The 20,422-nt window shown below is 39.8% G+C and overlaps 1 protein-coding gene across 5 annotated transcripts in view; it reads left to right on the top strand.

The window, feature by feature from the left end:
* NELL1 (neural EGFL like 1) overlaps positions 1 to 20,422 on the top strand; it is a 499,897-nt gene that overhangs the window by 372,483 nt on the left and 106,992 nt on the right. For all 5 annotated transcript variants that reach the window (XM_038764520.1, XM_038764521.1, XM_038764519.1 and 2 more), the window contains one exon: positions 14,567 to 14,662. In XM_038764520.1, coding sequence (XP_038620448.1) covers positions 14,567 to 14,662 — 96 coding nt within the window. The remainder of the gene's footprint in view (positions 1 to 14,566; positions 14,663 to 20,422) is intronic.

Raw genomic sequence — 20,422 nt, 5'->3', positions numbered from 1 at the left:
GTTTTGTGTATGCCCCCTTCTCGGTTCCATTTCCAGCATGATATTTCTTAATGGGCAATATCCATTGCATCTCTTGTTTTGAACTATATCAGAATCTAATGGTATAGATTCTTATCTCCAAAGTCCTTAAACACTGCACTCATTTTCAGGACTGTAGAATGTAAGCTCTAGACTGTATGCTTGTTGTGGACAGGGAATGTGTTTATTGTTATAGTGTACTCTTCCAAGCACTTAGGACAATGCTCTGCACAGAGTAAGTGCTCAGTGAATACAGTTGACTAAATTAATTTTCAAATGTAAATATTGATAATAACATGTTCAGTGAATATGCCATGCTTCAGTTGTTAATCACCAACACAAACATCCACCTCCAAATAAGAGAAATGCATGATAAATGCAGTCAGGCAAGCCATTGTATTTATTGATCACAGACTGTGTGCAGAGCACTGTGCAAAGCACTTCAGAGAGTATAATATAACAGAATTGGCAGACATGTTCCCTGCAAACAAGGACTTTACAGTGTTGAGACCTTACAGTCAATGTGCCCTCTTAGGCTAGATCATCAATCTGCCAATGGAAATTAAAAGAGCAAAGGATTATGGCAGTCATGCTGTACAACCAAGGCTTATGAGCCCAACTTTAAGGAGTATTTCAACTAAAAACTAAGGACTCGTTTATCATCACCAAAAAAGCTTTATGATCCCATTTACAGTACAATAGCTCATCATAAGAATACAGATGGAACCATTTTCATCATAGGGAATCTTGCACAGATGAAAAGAACACTACAGTGATCTTTTGAAGATGTCTTCTACCATTCTGGAGGAGACCATCCAAAGCATAGAAAATAGCCAAAATGTAAAGGCGCATCTTATCTCTGACTTTTGAGAAAGTAACTTACACAAAGTTAGGAAAACATGGTAAAACACTCCTGTCAGATTTTATATGTACATTTAGAAGTCAAGAAGAAATTAATCTCAAATATTCATAAGGGCTCTTCCTCAACGTGGAGAAAACTGGGGAAATGCCACCATAATCACCATCTCTTAGGAAAAAAAAGAGCTAACTGAAAACTCCTAGGTTATGCCACTGCTTTCTAAGTATGCAACATTTTAGCTAGAAACCTGTTGGAGAGAATGCTGAAGAATCAAGTCAATTGGACCCTGTCCAAACTGAAATATAGCTTCAGATTTCGTGCTCTGAAGATTCAGCCCAACGCTAAGTCCTGGCAATATGCCTGAAGAAAATTGAAGTTGTGTATCAGCCTATGCCTGAAAAACCTAATACACAGAGTTTCATCAGTAACACCTAACCTAATGCTGTCAGTGAAGTTTGCTAACTAGACAGTAGACTGTCAAATGATGCATGGATAAACAAAGAAGAAATGTGAAGGGCCAGAATAGCTTTTAGCCTATCAAAAGACATAGTGTAGTGACAAGGGGGTCTCAAGTTCCATTCCCAAGATGACAGTACATAACATGTTTGTGATGCCCAATCTTCTGTATGGCTGAGAGAACAGGACAAACCTCAAAGGAATAATTAGGGTCTTTGAGCAGTTTTATCAGATTCACCCAATATTATATTGAAAATCAAATGATTCTGGAACACAGTTAGCCCACTGAAAGTTGAGCACTGTTGACAGCAACAGAGCTCCACTGGACAGAGCTAATGAGCTAAAAGTATGTTAGTAGGATGGTCAAGTTTCAAATTTACTAACTTGAAAGCGTTCTAATGCAAGCCAAGAGGGCTGAATAAATAATGTATATACATAATGAAACATAGTCAAAAGAAATTCAACATAGACTTGGACAGTTGAGAGACAGTTGCAGCTTAGTGGGTAACAGCAGGAAAGGAGTTGCTCTTCTTGAGGATCAGGCTACCAAGAGACATACATGAAAGCAGACAGGCCCTGAATGGACCAAATCATTAGCATATCAAGGAAATATCTACTAATGGTAGTATTTATTTAGTACTTACTATGTGCAAAGCACAATACTAAGTGCTGGGAAAGAAATACAAAGATGAGATATGGACCTGGGCCCTGGGTTCAAGGGGCTGGTCTAAGAATGAGGGCAGGGAAGATGGGGTGTTGGCCACAGATATGTAAGAAAAGGCCAACAAAGATACAATGTATGTTCTCTACATACAGAAAATGCTCAGTAGATACAATTGATTAATTGCTTTAGTTTCTTTAAAAGGTTGAGAGACATAGGTGGGCAGTAGGTAAGGGAAGGGAATGAAAGAACAGACCTTATCTCTTTTAGCCACTAAGTTTCTAGTGGATTCAGAGCTTTGGCAGTCATTGAAAGAACTGGTTTTCTCCAGTAACATCTGTAGAGGTTGCAGTTATTGATGTGTGGTACTTCCATCAATGGCTGCTAATTTGAGAGCAGGAGGCTTTGTTCCAGATATCTATATCTATATCTATATCTATCTATCTATATATATATATATATATGTATATATATATATATATTTTTTTCTTGAAGACATTCATTCAATAGGACAGTTGGCTTTGAAACCTCTGCCATGAATAAAAAATACATGTGGAGTTTCAGTTTTCTTTCATTTATATAAGAAAGTTGGAAGAAACTGTCAGTGTCCTGAAATGCAATAGGTATATTTTGAAAGAGTATAGAAAGTACTTTTTGTAGATAACATTTATTCTTTTGCTTAGTTTTATTCATATATATATTCACATATCATGTATGTGTACGCACGCACGCACACACACACACACACACACACACACACACACACACACAATTATGTGCAGCTTGTGTCCTTTAGGAGAAAAAGCAAAATATGCTCATCTCTTAGAGAGCGAATTTCATCTCCATGGTTTACTGAATCCAAAAATACCTACACATCGCAGGTAGGCAATTTGTGTGTACATTAATCTCTTGCACATGGACCTTGTGCCAGGTGAAGGAAAGGATTATTCAAAACAGATTTCTTAGGCATGAGCAAACAAGGCACCATGTTGGTAATCCAAGAAAGTAATTAGTGTTTATGCAGTAGGATTCCAGAATATCTGTGATTCATTATATTAATCAGGGCAAACTAATCCTGAAGTGGTGGAAAAAAAATAATTTTCCCATCAAGTATATAGCACCAGTGCCTATTGTTATCTCCAAGACAAAGGCACCCTGTAAGGCCGAGGCCTTGGGATTCTTGAAACTTGCTCAAGTGGAAAGGTCTTCTCATTGAACATCAGAGAAGCAAGTAAGATTCACTTTTTATCGCTGTCTCTAGGTCATAGTATGTTCCCACTGACTTGAACCTCACATGTGTCATGATGATCGAATATCCTCATTCAGAAGAGATCACATGGTATCTGGTATATGGGATCACTGGCTGAAAAGAGATTGTCAATGACCTCTCAGTTTTATCAGCTACACATGCACTTTTCAATGAAAACCTTGTCATCAGTAGCATCATCTTTTAAGGAAACTATGTTTAGAGCTTGTAAATCTAACAACGATACACTTCTTCATGTCCCTCTGTTTCCTTCTTTGCTATCCCCAAATCTCTATGACTTGATTTACAGTTACGTTGTAACTCTATTCCTTTCAATGGAAGTATTCTGTGGACATTTTGTTGGCTGCAAACAAACTTTTGTTAGAGTAGCCACCTGCCTGATTTGTCCTTTCCATAGTCCATCCAGATGCAAATAAGCCCCGGCAACATCTTTTAGGTGTCTGGTAAATACTTCTGCTCTTGGCTGCGACCAGTGCTTTGTGTTTGGGCTGGAAGAGTTGTAGATCTTTGTAAATTACCGAGTCAATCTTCAGTCCTGGGTCTGTGGGAAGGATTAGCAAATCGTTCACAGCTTTCTGCCTACTTTCTCAGGTGCTCCAGCATGCTTCCTTTTTCAGCCATCCTTGAAACCAACACCAGCACCTCTTGGGACCTGTTTATTGAAAGCTGTGTAACTAAGTACTGTAATAGAATTTTCCAGTCAATACACAATTGTTTTATGAGGCAATGGAGATATTTCAGAGAGGCAGTAATAGACTGAGATAACTTGGTGTCACTTTGAAACTGGGCTGTTTATTAATAAATCACTTATTTGGGGGATATTTCTGGTATTTGGCAAAAACTGCTATAATATTACCATGCACACTGTATCTGAACTATTTATTTGTATTTTCCCCCAACCCTTCTCGCAGTGGTCAGCATAGGTAAGCTTTCAGTAAATACAAGCCCATCTCATTTTTCTGGTTTAATGGAGTCTGTTCACTCTGATAAGATCCCCCAAACAACTATTAGCTTGCTGGATAGTTCCTGAAACCATCGTATTTTATCCTGCTAACTAGCCCCAATCTGTTTGTGTGCTATGTAACACTTTAATAGCAACTGTATTTCATCTGCACAACTATATTTCAACTCCCTACCTCTGTGCAGTCTGAAAAAAACACATATTATGGCTTCCTTATCTGTTATTCCTAGCCAAGTTTTGGGACACAGAAAAGATATCATTTTATTCGGCACTTAACAAGTGATTTCTTACTGGAATGATTACACAAGAGACCCTCACTCCTAGGCCTTAATTTAGGCGTATTTTTCCATTTATCCTGTTGAGCAAACGTCATTTTGCCTCTGGTTAGGGGTTGGTTTTCTCTTCCCTTCTGGTCTCACTTAATTCTTGGCTGGATACATTTTTTTAACTTTAGACTCCAAATTGCAATCTTTTACTTAAACTGTGCTCACAGTTAATGGAGGAAGCCAGGTAGAAAGCCACTTTAAATGCTGAACAATACAGTAAGTATGTTTACATATTTTTAATGTTATTTCTTAAGTGCTTACTATATGCTGGGCATGGTACTAAGTGCTGGGGCAGATACAAGCTAATCAGATTGGACACAGTCCACGTTCCACCTGGGGCTCACAGTCTTAATCCCCATTTTACAGATGTGGTAACTGAGGAACAGAGAAGTTAAGTGACAGCAGACAAGTGGTAGAGTGAGGATTAGAACTCAGGTCTTCTGACACCCAGATCTGTGCTCTATCTACTAGGCCATGCTGCTTCCCTATGGCTTTTAATACCATTCAAGATCTAATGTGGACCTTGAAATACTATGCAATGGTCAATCTGTCTGATATTTCTGCAGATGAGAATATATTTGGTGATGGAATATAGTGTGATTGCATCTACCATCAGTAGCAGTAGATCAGCATTAGTCCCAAGTACAAGAATTTGTGTAGGGAAATTGATTATAGTGGCTGGGCCAACGCTGTTGGCACTCTCTTGCCCCTCCCACTGAGATATGGAATGCAGTGAGCCAGTAGGTGGGATGCAGTGCATTGCAAAGTGTTTAGTGGTCTTCGCAGCAGGCAGAACGGGGATTAGAACACAAAATGGTACCACGAAGACATATACATTATGGATAGAGATCTTCCTGTTTGGCAAATTCTTCAAAGATTGACTGTTTTCAAGACACTTTATCAAGACAACTATTGCCATTCTCAAGGGTACTAGTGCTCAGTTTCAGCAGTGCCAGTGAAGATGGAGAAGGGTGGAAGAAGGAGAGAAGGTGGAACCTCTATCATGTTCCCTGCACAACCACAACTAGTCAACCCCGTTATTGGGTAGGGACCATCTCTATATGTTGCTGACTTGTACTTCCCAAGCGCTTAGTACAGTGCTCTGCACACATTAAGCACTCAATAAATACAATTTAATGAATGAATGAACGAACCCACCCAGCATTTTTGGGGGGGGGCGGGGCTAGGGGGGAGGAATCCATGGGGATGTGGGAGAAGAGCCACCAAATAATGGCACCCAGCCTCCTCTCTCTTCTCCTTACCTCCCAGCCTTTCCAGAGACCACCCTGTAGTCACCATTCTTCTCATAGATGCTCCTCCAATCTCGGAGGAGAAGCTCCCTACTTCACCAGGAAGACCCTGCAATTGTCATTCTTCTCACATCTCATGTCCTATCCATTCCCTGATGTGTGTCCTTTACTCAGTCCTGTCCTTCTTTTTGCCCCACCACACAGGCAGATTTTTTTCACCAATTAGATCATAGTGACCATTTTAACAAGCAGAATTTCCCATCAATAGGATTACCCCTGGGGGAACCAATCAGAGAAGGGTGGCTTGGAAGGCAATGTTGTAACTGATGGAATACGAACAAAAAAGGTTACCCAGAAACCTGACTTTCATTTGTTTTAGGAGTTTTAGATTAGTAAGGTGCTAACATACTGTGTACTGCCTCCCTCCCCCACCGCCCCACCCCAAGGAATCCTGATTCCTCAAAGCAGTGCTTTATCCACTGGATCAACTACAGGCCTATAATTTCCTAAAGATTCAGAGTAGACGTAGCATAAGGCAGCATGGGCTAGTGGAAAGAGCCCAGGACTGGGAGTGAGGAGACCTGACTTCTAATAAGTCCACCACTGTCCTAATAGTGACCATGGCAAGACACTTTACTTGCCCGTGTTTCAGTTACTTCATCTGCAAAATGGGGATACAATATCCATTCTCCCTCCCTCCTAGACTCTGAGCCCTGTAAGATAGTCAATCTAATTATGTTGTACTATGCCAGTACTTAGCCTAGTTCATAGCACATAGTAGGTATTTAAATACAATCTTTGATGATTCCTAGACTGTGTGGGACATTTTTATCTTGTCATAAATTACATATGTATATATGTATTATAATGTGATTATAATATAAAAACTAGCTTACCACATACAATTGGATATAAGATCCCCAGACAAGACCTGTAGATACAAAGTACACCCAATTGTAGTTATTGGGTATGGTATATTGATTTTTAGTCAACAAAAGCAGTTCAAGTAAATTTTTTTTGTGGGGGTTGGGGGTTTGGCTGCTTTGTTAAAGAGGATTTATTGAAGACATTGCTAATCATCAAATACATATTTCTCAGTAGTTGCTGTCGATTCTAGGACAAAAGTTTGGATTTGGGAGTGATTTAAGCTTTTGTCTTTCAGAAATATCATAGGGCAAGAACATGAGGTAGTGATGAAGTATTTGTAGCCAAAAATATAGAGAACTAGATAAAAGCTCTACATAGGAAATCAGAGGAATAGCAGGAGTATACAAGATGAAAGCAGTCATTAATCAACCACCGAAAAAATGCATGTTGACTTTGGATGTGTAGGAGAAAGTCAAATGTACATTTCCTTTGGTTATCCAGTCATCATTGCTAGTTGAACTGTTTCAACTTAGTAGAGAGTTAATGAATTTTAAGAAATTCAGTAGATAATTAATGCATGCTAACTCTTTGTAATGTTATAACACCTTTAAACCTAAGCTCTCAAAGCAGTACACCATAACAAAATGTGCCTGGTTCCTATTCAATGAAGGAGTGATTTCTCTGAGTTTGTCCAGTCTCTGATTGGACTTATGCTGTGTTATTGTTGAATTGGAGCTTGCCCCAATCACCTCTGAGATCACCAATTTAAGTTATTTTTTTTTTCTGTCCCCAAACTCATTCCTTTCTAGTGTCTAGTAGCATTATTCTTTAGCTGAGGCAGGAGACTGCGTGTGTATGAGAATTTGGTATCCTATCCAGATTAGGAGATCAACCCAAATTAGATTGCAATTTACATTGTAATATTGTGCCAAATGTAATGTCCCTCTCAACATCCTGTAGTGTATTCTAATACTTTATCACTCTGAATACCATTTCCAGAAATACCAGTCCTGCAAGTGAGGCATCCAAAATGAAGATTCTGCACTGGAAGTGCAAATTGCCTCTCCCTTTGCTGTTTTCAGCAGTGTCGCCATTCCTCCCACATTTCTGCTGCTCGGTATCACTCTGTTTGCTGAATTTCAGGTTATGAAGTTTAAAGGAGGCCTGAAAGACAGGCAGTGTGTTGGTTTCAAACTGCTGCTACCACTATAAGGGATTGTTTTATCATAGTCAAGGCACAGATTTACTTTTGGATTTCACTGAATGCATCCTCAGTTAATGCCTACAGTGTCACTTTTATTTTGTTTCTTCACTCCAACTATTTTAGAATCTACGTATATTACTATAGGAATTTGGCATAGCTAGTGAAGATATTCACAGATTTATCATGCTTATGCTGACTCCTTTACATTAGAAGAAGGTTGAAAGCAATGAAAACTTCAGTATTTCAGAGCGGACTGAAATATTGAATTACATTATTTCAAAACAAATCATGATGCTGAAGGGGCCACAAACACAGCAGAAGTCCTGAAAATAACAGGCAGAAGGACTTATTAAAAAGTTTAATCACAGAAGTAGGCAGCTTCACAGGAGGACCTGAGGTTTTTTTGATGATGCATCATTGATTTTCAGTTCTGAGGAGCTAGAGAATCAAACGTTTCACCCCTAGCTCCTTAGTAGATCTTCCTATTAAGTTGCCCTCCCTTCCTGTCTTCTAACATTCTTTCCATTCTTCAGGGGTTATAATCTCTAAATAAACTCATCTACTTTCATAGACTCTATGTTCCTTACCTCCAGAGAAAATCCACTACTGCTGGTTTGAATGAAATTGGATTGTTTTAAAAAGAGGAGTATTAGATGAACTTAAATTCTTTCATAAAAATACAGAGAGCATGAGGTGAAAACCCAAGAGCTAAGTAGTGCATGATGTGAGTTTAGAAAGATGAAATTTTGCGAGGTCATCTTGATTGCTTTTTATAAATTGAACTAAGGCTCTGAAATCAGAACTGTCAGAAGACATGTGTATTGATATTTTTATGAAGTGCCATCATTTCTGTCAAACAATGTGGTTTCATTCTCCATTTTGGCAAGAATGCAGCTGAAGAATTAAAGAAACTTCTTTTGACAAAAGTTCGTCTATCCAGATAGAATTCCAAGTTCTAGTGGACAGGCACACAAATGTGACATTGGTCAAGGTGTGCATAACACAGTGTGGGTTTTCCTTAAGGCATCAGGAACATAATCCTCTCTTTATCAGGTATACATTCATGCTCTAAAATTCTCTTAAAATATATTTCACATCTTGGATAAAGTCAAGTGACTTTCCCAAGGTCACTCATCAGGCAAAGGATGGAGCCAGAATTAGAACCTTGGTCCTGGATTTCCTAATCATGAGCTCTTTCCATGTGGCCACACTGAACCTATACACAGCTTTTAATAGTGATAGCATTAAGAGCTTATTGTGTGCAAAGCACTGTACAAAGAGTTGGGGAAAAATGTATTGGTTAGAATTAAAGAGGATTTCTATTCCTCAAGGAACCCACAAGAACAAAAGGAGTAAGGAGACTGGATACAGAAACGTAAGGGAAAAAAATACAATGATGATAACATAAAAACACAACGACAACAGGGATGAATACACAAATAAAATAATTATATGACTCGTGAGCCGCAGTTTCACTAACCCTGTAATATGTTGATAAAATTATAGCACCAGCAGTAAATGACTGCTGAAGACTGCATAGCAAATGAAAAGCATATACCAGTTTTAAGATCTCCATAACTTTTAATAATTCAATTTAAATCAGATCAAACTTTTATCATGGGGGAATAGTATACTATATTTGAATTCCTCTTAAAATCTTGAATATGCTTCTTAATTACTTGAATAGTCTTTTTGCTACCATTTAGACATTTTACTTTTGCACACATGGCATTTTCTTAAAGACCAAACTCCTTTAATTTACTATTTTAGTATAAATAAGCTGCCAGCCCTTTTGAAGCGAGAACGACTTGTTCAGGTCAAAATAAAAGAAGTCACAAATCCAAGAAACAGGATTGAGTGCTTTTCATCCCAACTCACCTATTGGAGAGGGCTGCAGCCCCACTTCATCTCAACAAGCCAACAAAGACCCCTTTTTCCTTGAGCTTAAACCGCTCCCTGCTTCTTGGCTCCTACTTGATTGTTTTATGGAAAATGCTTTATTCACCATCTTCTGTGTGGTGTACCCTAGGAGACATCCCCTTTGTACCCCTGCTCCATCCCTCCTTTGGCTTGTTACTCTCTTGGGACCATCTCCCTTCCTGCCTTGCTTTGCTGCAGCCTCACTCTGCCCAAGTTCAACCTTACTGGATTCAGCCGACCCTTCCTTTCTGGTCGTTGTAAATGGCTTTGTTCTTAAAAGCTCCTTGGGGCAGCTGCCCCAGTGATCACTATGGTAGCAAAGCTGGCTACTTAGCAGGACGTGGAGGCACAAAGACTGCCGGTCTTTGTCAGAAGTGTCCACTGGCACGAATCAGAGAAATAGTGTGGCCTAGTGGAATGAGCATAGGCCTTGGAGTGAGAGGACCTGGATTCTAATCCCCACCCTGCCACTTGTCTGCTATGTGACCTTGGGCAGGCCACTTAAGTTTTCTGTGACCCAGTTACTTCATCTGTAAAATGGAAATTAAGACTGGTAGCCCTTTGTGGAATATGGACTGTGTCCAACCTGATTTGCTTGTATCCACCCCAGAGCATAGAACAGGGCCTGACACATAGTAAGTGCTTACCAAATACCATAATTATTACCTTAGCACTTAATAAAGTGCCTCGCACATAGTAAGCACATAACTAATACCATTAAAACAAGCAGGATGACAGGCTCATAACAGTCATAACCTCTTCTACAGTGTAAGCTCGTTTTGGGCGGAGAATGTTTCTACCAACTTTGTTGTATTGTACTCTCCCTGGTGCTTAGCGCAGTGCTCTGAAGACATAAATGCTAAGTAAATATCACTGTTGGGTAAATGCCATTGATTGATGAACTGTGAACTGGGCATTGCTAGAACCATCGTGGCAATTATGGTATTGGCTCCCAACAGGTTCCTTGTTCTTGCCCACACTCTGACACTTCACCACTCTGGTTATAAATAAAAGGCAATTTGAGTTTTGCATTAATTAATTATTTTTCCTTTTAGAATCTAGATAGTCTCAGCTTCAACTCTTCACTATAGACCTTTTATTTTGTTATCTGATTACAGATAAACATGATTACAAATTATACATGGATTTGTCTAAATGAAGGCAGATTGCATCTCATTGATAGCAGTAGTGATATTAACAGTATTAATTGAGCGTTTTCTAGGTTCTTGGGAAAGTATGATGGATGCAGGTGTCAAGCTTACACTCTAATGGGGAGGCAGACTTAAAAATACTAATACTCATGCTAAATACTAAAAGTAATAATAATAATAATAATAATGGCATTTATTAAGCGCTTACTTTGTGCAAAGTAATCAGAATGAATAATTCATTGCATGATTAATTTGACATAAATTCATATGTATTGAGAAAGAGAATAAATAAAGTGGTAGAGGTGGTTGATATGGGTCATGATATTGAGTAAATTAGAGATTTATTGGAAAAAGTAGGATTTCATCAGGGCTTTGAATGAGAGGAAGGCGTATGTCAAATATGAGGCGTCCCAGTGAGTCAGATTTTCCAGGTCTCTAACCTTTTCCTTATTGCTGGTTAGGTGCTTTGAAAAGCTACATTTCAGATCACCAGGATACTGTTTAATACTACTGAAGTAGTACCAGGGAGAATCTTAGCTTCAGAAAAAATCTGGCTCCATGTTTTTGGATATGGTATCCCAAATTTACATAGGGAACAATGAACCTGTTGTCCACTGTATGTTTATGTGTGTCTCTTCGTTGGTCTTTGTACTGGGGGAGAAATGGTGAGGTGAAACATGGCATGGAGACAGAGGAAGAAGCTTCCTGAGTGGGGTGGGTTTTTTTTTTTTTTTTGCTTGTCTGTGAAACATGACCTTTTTTTAATGATATCTGTAAAAACTCTTTTTCTTAATGCTATTTGTTAAGTCCTTACTATGTGTCAGACAGTGTACTAAATGTTGAGGTATATATAACCTAATTAGGTTGGACACAGTCCCTGTCCCACATGGAGCTCACAGTCTAAGTATTGAATCTCCATTTCACAGTTGATGAAACTGAAGCAGGGTGAATGAAGTTAAGTGAATTGCCAAGGTCACATGTCGGACAATTGGCAGAGCCAAAATTAGAACCAAAGTCCTTCTGACTCCCGGGCCTCACATGTGTCATGTATCCACTAGACCATGCAGTTTCATTTTAAGGACTTGTTTTGGGGTGACTGCTGCTTTAGGGAAAATCACCAAAGATCAACTTCACCAAGAAAAGAATATAAAAAGTTATGGCTTCCCCCATCCTGCTTCCCAGATTTCTTCCCTTTTGAGACTAGCAGAGAACAACCCACAGACTCTGGGCAGGTCCTGGACATGAAATGGTTTATACGTTGTTGGTGAAAGATGGAAGCAAATGGGTAGATGATGAGAAGCAGCATGGCTTAGTGGATAGAGCATGAACTTGGGAGTTGGAAGGACCTGGGTTCTAATCCTGGCTCCACCACCTTTCTGATATGTGACCTTGGGCAAGTCACTTCACTTTTCTGTGCCTCAGCTACTATGACCTTTAACAGTTTCTCCAGTCTAGCTCAGTTTGTTTATTTGGTGTTGCATATGCTGAATGAATAATTAAGAAGAGGGAAGAAACATTAGGGAAGATTTGTAAGGTGAATTTATGGGCTATTCCTTTCTTGTACATGGTATTTCTGTAGTACTTTCTTTAAAAATATTTTTAGGGTCATTTCTCTGAACTTCTGTTGACAGCACAGAATGCAGAGTTGCCTTAAATCTGCATTTCAGTGAACAAATGAGGGAAGGGGATGTTTTGATGGTTGTGGCTTTCCTATTCAGGAAGTCGGATCCCTAAAACCTTTGTAATACGTGAGGTTTAATCCTATTTCAATTTTTGTTTATGCTTTGCAAAGTAAATCAAAGCCTTTCTAATATTTACAAGTCTTTTCCCCATTTGAAACTTCATTTTGTCTAAATTCCATCTGATTTTTTTTAGCTCGCAAAGATCTTTGTTGTTCAGTTATTTCCGCAAATATGAAAGTGCTCTTTAAATATTTATTGAAACTTCACTCACCAGTGCGCCTGGGTGTCTTAAGTACAACAGCACCTGCCTAGCTGGGACTAAGAAGTACATCCTCATGGATGCTTCTAGACATTTCAATCTCCCACTGAATATAATCAAGGTGCCTTTAAAAAGTGCAGCTGTTTTCTACTCCATTGACTTGGGATTAGAAGACTTCTACTTTCAAAGGGCAAATGCAGTAGTGCTCTTGTAGAATTAAAACAGTTTGCATTTCACTGCCAAAGCAATAAAATACTAAGCTTTTTGAGGGTGGTAATTGTGTTTAATCTAAACATCATAAGGTGATGAGCAAAGTACACTTTAATCAATCATATTTATTGGTCACACTGTGTGCAGAGCACAGTACTAAATGCTTGGAAAAATAAAATATAATTATAATGATGTTATTTATTAAGCACTTACTATATGCCAAGCACTGTTCTGAGCACTGGAGTAGATACAAGGTAATCAGATTGTCCCAGATTGGCTCGGAGACTTAATCCTCATTTTACAGATGAGGTACAGAGAAGTTAAGTGACTTGCCCGAAGTCACACAGCTGATAAATGGCACAGTTGGGATTAGACTTGGGACTCCCAAGTCCATGGTCTTGCCGCTAAGCCACACTGCTTCTCAGAGTTGGTAGACACATTTCCTGTCCACAATGAGCTTACTTTACCTTAAATGGGTCAAGGGGTTAGCATAGGATTGCTCATTTAACCAACAGCTCAGAACGAATCTAGTCTGTAAACTTCTTAAGGGCAGAAATCTTGTGACCACCAACTGAATTGTACTCCCCCAAGTATTTAGTACAATGCTGTGCACACAATCAGTGTACAGGAAACAATATTGATTGAAAAGGTTTCACTGTATCTATCTGTATCTTATTGCACAGTCAAACCTGATTGGCCTATTACTTTTAGGAGGATTTTATACTATTACTCTTGAGGAAGTTGGTGACCTAGAGGAAACAGCACGAGTCTGAGAGTCAGAGGAGCTGGGTTCTAATCCTACTCTTGCCTGCATTGGGATCTTGGGCAAGTCACTTCAGTTCTCTGTGCCTCAGTTTCCTCATCTGAGCTACACATGAACACACAATCTTAAAATGAAAAATACTACACCTTCATAATCCAAACCCTTCCTCGATGAATTCATGCAATATTAAAGCCATAATAATTGCGGCATTTAAGTACAAGTTATTTGCAAATCACTGTACTAAGCCCTGGGATAGATAAAAACAATCACGTTGGGCATAGTCCCTGTGCTTTGTGGGACTAGAGGGTATTGAATCCCCATTTTACAGAAGGGGAAACTGAGGCACAGAAAGTTAAGTGACTTGCCCAAGGCCTCCTGACTTCCTGACTCACAATCTTTCCATTAGGCTTTGCTGCTTGTGATCATCTTTTCAAAGGAAGGGTAACTATGTAGGTTGCCACCTAACACGAATTTGCCTATTTGGACACTTCAAACTGCTATTTTCTGTAGGAAAATTGCCTTCAAAGAATATGTCCTATCCATACAGATAAGGCTACAGACTATGTTTTTAGGACTTTTCTAAATGTACAATCAATTTTTTTAATTTGTTAAAGATAACTTTATCATTGGACTTTATCATATTTAATAACTGTCATCTTTATTATTGTATTCATATAGTCTTTAAAATAAAACTCATGTTCTTTTCCAAAAGCATTCTGTGAAGAAGGATGCAAGTATGGTGGAACATGTGTGAGCCCTAACAAGTGTCTCTGCCCATCTGGATTCACGGGAAGCCACTGTGAAAAAGGTAACATTCTTTAAAAATGATGTGTTTTGTGTGTGTGTGTGTACGTACACAAACCAAAGTATGTATAAACTAGAGAGAGAATGTTTGAGTCAATTTTTAACGGGGAGTTGGTTCTTTGCATTTATATGTGAATAATGCTCTCTCTAAGGGTAACTTTGTATGACTCTGAAGTCATTGCTTCATCCATCTCTTTTAAAAGTGCCTAATTCTGAAAGTCAAGATAATTCCTGGCCATAGAATCTTCAGTGATAATTAGGGAAAGAGTTGAATGCTCCTTCTCCCCTCCCCATTGCCCCTACTCCCTCCCTCTGCTCTACTCCCTCTCCCCACAGCACTTGTGCATATTTGTACATATTTATTACTCTATCTTATTAATGATGGGTATATACCTATAATTCTATTTATCTATTTTGTTGGTATTGATGCTTGTCTACTTGTTTTGTTTTGTTGTCTGTCTCCCTTTCTAGACTGTGAGCCCATTGTTGGGTAGGGATTGTCTCTATCTGTTGCTGAATTGTACTTTCCAAGCTCTCAGTACAGTGCTCTGCACACAGTAAGCGCTCAACAAATACAACTGAATGAATGAATGAATGAACCTGATTCAACCCTATTGATGATCTCTTAGGCAGTGTCTGTCTGCAGGTGTCTGGAGTTCTAATAATCCACTTTATGAATAGACTAAATATGCAACCAACCCATACTCTTTGCTTAAATGGTCATTGATTAATTCCACTGAAAGTTTTATCTTCTGTCAATTTTTTAAAAAATATCTGGTTATTAGAATCATTCTCATTCATAGAGCTGATAGAAGAAATGAATGAATATTGTTATGACTTCATTTTTTTCCTTGCTGGTACTTGTCTATTTTAGGCTAAATTTGTTCACATTTGTTCATATTCAGTGAAATTCAACACTGCTAATCTTGGAATATTCATCTAACTCCCATGCAAATGTTCATTAACAGCAAATGCCAATAAGGATATCAAATAATTTATGCCAGGGAAAAAAACATTTACCTGTTTCTAAGGAATCTTTTTAGCAAAGCAAGCATGTTACATATCCAGAATATTGTTTCCTGTATTTTCCCTCGCACCTAGTGACCAAATTCTTTATGACTAATGAGATTGTTGTTGGACGATCAGGAAATTATCCTGTGTTACACACCCTAAGCACCGACATTCTTTCACCAGGATGGTTTTGGTAAGAATATGGTATTGGAACTCATTACTGAAAACAGGGATTTCAGAACTACCAAGTGCTGTTTTTCACCATTTTAGAAATGGCTAGAACAGAGTTCTCCAGTTTCTGAATTTCACAGGCCATCAGGTAGGGGACCAAACAAAAATTAGAGAAGGATCATGGCTTGGAGGATAGAACACAGGCCTGGGAGTCGGACGGTCATGGGTTCTAATCCTGTCTCTGCCACTTGCCTGCTGTGTGACCTTGGTCAAATAACTTTACTTCTCTCTACCTCAGTTACCTCATATAATATTAATGATAATTGTGGTATTCGTTAAATGCTTATTTATGTGCCAGGCACCGTACTAAGCACATCTGTAAAATGGTGATTGTGACTGTGTGCCCTATGTGGGACAGGGACTGTGTCCAACCTTACTTGCTTGTATCTACTCCGGTGCTTAGTATAGTGCCTGCCACATAGTGCTTAACGAATATTGTTATTGTTATTATTTCGTCTTGGTGTTGGCTCAAATACGGTTTTAAGAGAATATTTTATGTGATAATAAGCAGTCTTCCCAATTTAACTAGGCCCAGATGGAGGGTTCCTCTATCCCCCACATTCCATACCTTTCAACTCTTTCCCAGGCTAGCAGAAATTGATAGCTCACATGTGTATCCCCATGTGTTGCTATCCCCTCCAGTTACTGCTTGTGGAGCTATTATTATTTCAGACCTGGGGTAGGTGTTTTCTCCAGTCTCAGTGGTGCAGCTCCAACTGGACTGAGTCCCAGGCAAGGAATTTGGGAGCAGAAGAAGGGAAGGAGAGAGCAGATTGGGAGAGGATAGGAGTAGTGATGCTCTGCCCCTGTTTCTCTCCATAGAGCTCCAACAACTCTCCAAAAGGAAGTTAGCATACCATCATCATCATCATCATCATCATCAATCGTATTTATTGAGCACTTACTATGTGCAGAGCACTGTACTAAGCACTTGGGAAGTACAAGTTGGCAACATATAGAGACAGTCTCTACCCAACAGTGGGCTCACAGTCTAAAAGGGGGAGACAGAGAACAAAACCAAACATACTAACAAAATAAAATAAATAGAATAGATATGTACAAGTAAAATAAATAGAGTAATAAATATGTACAAACATATATACATATATACAGGTGCTGTGGGGAAGGGAAGGAGGTAAGATGGGGGGGATGGAGAGGAAGGAAGGGGCTCAGTCTGGGAAGGCCTTCTGGAGGAGGTGAGCTCTCAGTAGGGCCTTGAAGGGAGGAAAAGAGCTAGCTTGGCGGATGGGCGGAGGGAGGGCATTCCAGGCCAGGGGGAGGACGTGGGCTGGGGGTCGATGGTGGGGCAGGTGAGAACGAGGTACGGTGAGGAGATTAGCGGCAGAGGAGCAGAGGGTACGGGCTGGGTTGTAGAAGGAGAGAAGGGAGGTGAGGTAGGAGGGGGCGAGGTGATGGACAGCCTTGAAGCCGAGGGTGAGGAGTTTCTGCCTGATGCGCAGATTGATTGGTAGCCATTGGAGATTTTTGAGGAGGGGAGTAACACGCCCAGAGCGTTTCTGGACAAAGACAATCCAGGCAGCAGCATGAAGTATGGATTGAAGTGGGGAGAGACTCGAGGATGGGAGATAAGAGAGAAGGCTGATGCAGTAGTCCAGACGGGATAGGATGAGAGCTTGAACGAGCAGGGTAGCAGTATGGATGGAGAGGAAAGGGCGGATCTTGGCAATGTGGAGCTATTATTACCAACTTAGCAAAAGGAAGTTAGGCATTCAGAGCCAGGTTGGCTGTGGTCTTTGACTCCTGCAGGCTGCATCCAGATACCACTGGCCTGGAATCCATGTTTCCATACTGTCTCCAGTTTCCAGTAACAGGCAAGATCTACAGAGGGGGAAGAACAGGAATTCTACTCTGGGAGGTAGAATGATTGGGGTGTATACAAGCAAATTGGGCTGGACACAGTCCCTGTTCCACCTGGGGCTCACAGTCTCATTCTCCAGCGTGGCTCAATGGAAAGAGCACGGGCTTTGGAGTCAGAGGTCATGGGTTCTAATCCCGGCTCTGCCACATGTCTGCTGTGTGACTTTGAGCAAGTCACTTAACTTCAATGAGCCTCAGTTACCTCATCTGTAAAATAGGGATGAAGATTGTGAGCCCCACGTGGGACAACCTGATCACCTGGTATTTTCCCCTCCCAGCATTTAGAACAGTGCTTCGCACATAGTAAGCACTTACCAAATGCCATCATTATTACCATTATTCCCCAGTAGTATTTGTTAAGTGCTTTCTGTGTGCCAGGCACTGTACTAAATGCTGGAGTAGATACAAGCTAATCAGGTTGGACCTAGTCCCTGTCCCATGTGGGGCCCACAGTCTTAATTCCCATTTTCCAGATGTGGAAACTGGGGCACAGAGAAGTTAAGTGATTTGCCCAAGGTCACACAGCAGACAAGTGGTAGAGCAGGGATTAGAATTTAGGTCCTTCTGATTCCCAGGCCTGTGCTCTATCCACTAAGCCATACTGGTTTTGTTGGGGGTGGGGTTTGGAGAAGTGGCAGTTTTGTCCTGGTGGGGCATATGGGTTCTCCTCACTCCTTAAGCTCAAGACCTCTGTGTTTCAGGAGTTAATATGCTATTCTGATCTTGACCACTGACCTTGTGGATCTTCTTATAGTGTGGCCCCAGCCAGATGCTGATCACAGCCCAGAAAATTAAAATTAACTCTGCTTTCCACTTTCTTCCTGAAGAGAACTTATCCCCATCTCTGGTGGGGATAGGGCATTCCTACCATTGGCAGGGAAGCCAGTCTCCTTCCAGAACCAGCCTTTTTGCCATTTGCCAACTGGCCCTGCAAAACTTGTCAGGACTTTTGGAAAGAATTTTTAAAATTCCAAGTGTGACTTTGATATCTAGCATTTATTTAGAAAACTGAACCATTACTTTTGAATTACTATTCCACAACCATCCTAGAAGGAAATTTTTAATGGGATTACATTTAAACCCATATCTGTCAGTGCCTTGCAAACAGAAGGCCACGTTTTGTTACCTATTTTGGCAATGTTGACATTTGGGGAAACAAGGTCAAATCCATGCTTCCCCAAATTGAGGCAGGTGGATGGCATGGCAGGTTTATTTTAATGAAGACACCTGATTTCTTTTCAAGCCCAGAATACCTTCCAAAGGCCTTCATGATTTGTGTTGGAATCAAAATATGCCAAGCCCCAGCCAGGCAGCTGAATAAGCTGGGAGAGTCAAGTGCAACTTTTTCTTTTCTGACAGTGGACTGGAGGCATCAATAAGATTCTAAACACCTCCAGTTATGTGGTTTTTGGACCACAGTGTAGGTATAGTTGCAGTAAGTAGGGTGCCTCTGGATTTTTAAAAGGTTGCTTTAAAGACTTTCATCTTTCACAGCAAAGGGCAAAGTGAAAAGACGTAGTTTCTTCTGAGCTAAATAGCACCTCCATGGACTGTCTCATCTGCTGGGAGAGGTGAATTTAAAAGAAACAGCAGGTATTAGGAAACTCTTCACTTCTCCTAAGTACACTTTTTTTAACTATAGCCCATTCGTGACTCTCCCAGCTTCAACCCCTTGCTCTCACTGCCCCCCAACAACTGAAACTCCTCTCCTTCTTCAAGTTCCCCATGCCACAGCTCTTCCCATATTCCTCCAGTATTCTGTACCCAAATAATTCCAACTACCCCAAGTGATATAATCCAAAATTCTCCATGAGCAATTAATTTTCACCCAGCTTCCTTAGACCTATGGTAAAGTTTTGGGGATATCTGTCTTTTCCATTAGGCAGTAAGCTCCTTATGGGCAGGGCCTGTTCTTGTATTTCTGTTGTACTTATCCAAGCACTTAATCAACTGTTCAAACAATTATCAGTGCCCAGTAAACACCACCTGCTGATTAATTGCAGGGAGAGAATCTGGTCCTAAAATAGTCCTAGCTAAATATCTTTCTGAGCTTTGAGTTGAGCCATTAGGAGAAACATAATGGAGTCCCTGATGAGTTTGTAGGGTCTAAAAACAGAACAAAACAGTTAAGTGAGATGCGGTGATATTTGTATTAAGAATCATATTGTAAATTCCTCTGCTTCATGGTAAGTATTTTGAGGACAGGTACTTGCTTAAGTTTTCTTTCCTGGTAATATCTCAAAGTACCTATAATAGGGCTCTGAACAAATTAGGCAATTATTTAACATTTCTTTATGAAAATAGTGATATCTCTGCATTGCTATGGCAGTTTTACAGAAAATGTGGTATACAGACCTCATTCCTACTCCCTAGGATTTTAGTAGCTATACCAAATAAATGTTAATCCCTTGAATATCCTACTGTCATGCATGTTTGGGTAGACATGTATATATGTAGATGTTTCATATTATGTGTGTATGTTGAATGTGCTTTACTCCTTGAGCTGCTTTAGAAAATATTTTATCAGGGTTGTTATTACAGTACTGTTTCATTGGATATCTTTACTTGTCATTTATGAACTGAGGAATGAACAGTTCAAATTATTGCAAAATATGCTAACAAGATAAAAATTGAATTTCTTCTG

This window comes from Tachyglossus aculeatus, chromosome 22 (genome assembly GCF_015852505.1).
Source record: "Tachyglossus aculeatus isolate mTacAcu1 chromosome 22, mTacAcu1.pri, whole genome shotgun sequence".
In the NCBI taxonomy this organism is placed as follows: domain Eukaryota; kingdom Metazoa; phylum Chordata; class Mammalia; order Monotremata; family Tachyglossidae; genus Tachyglossus; species Tachyglossus aculeatus.
Note: the sequence above shows the minus strand (reverse complement) of the source record. Positions and strands in the feature narration are given on the sequence as shown.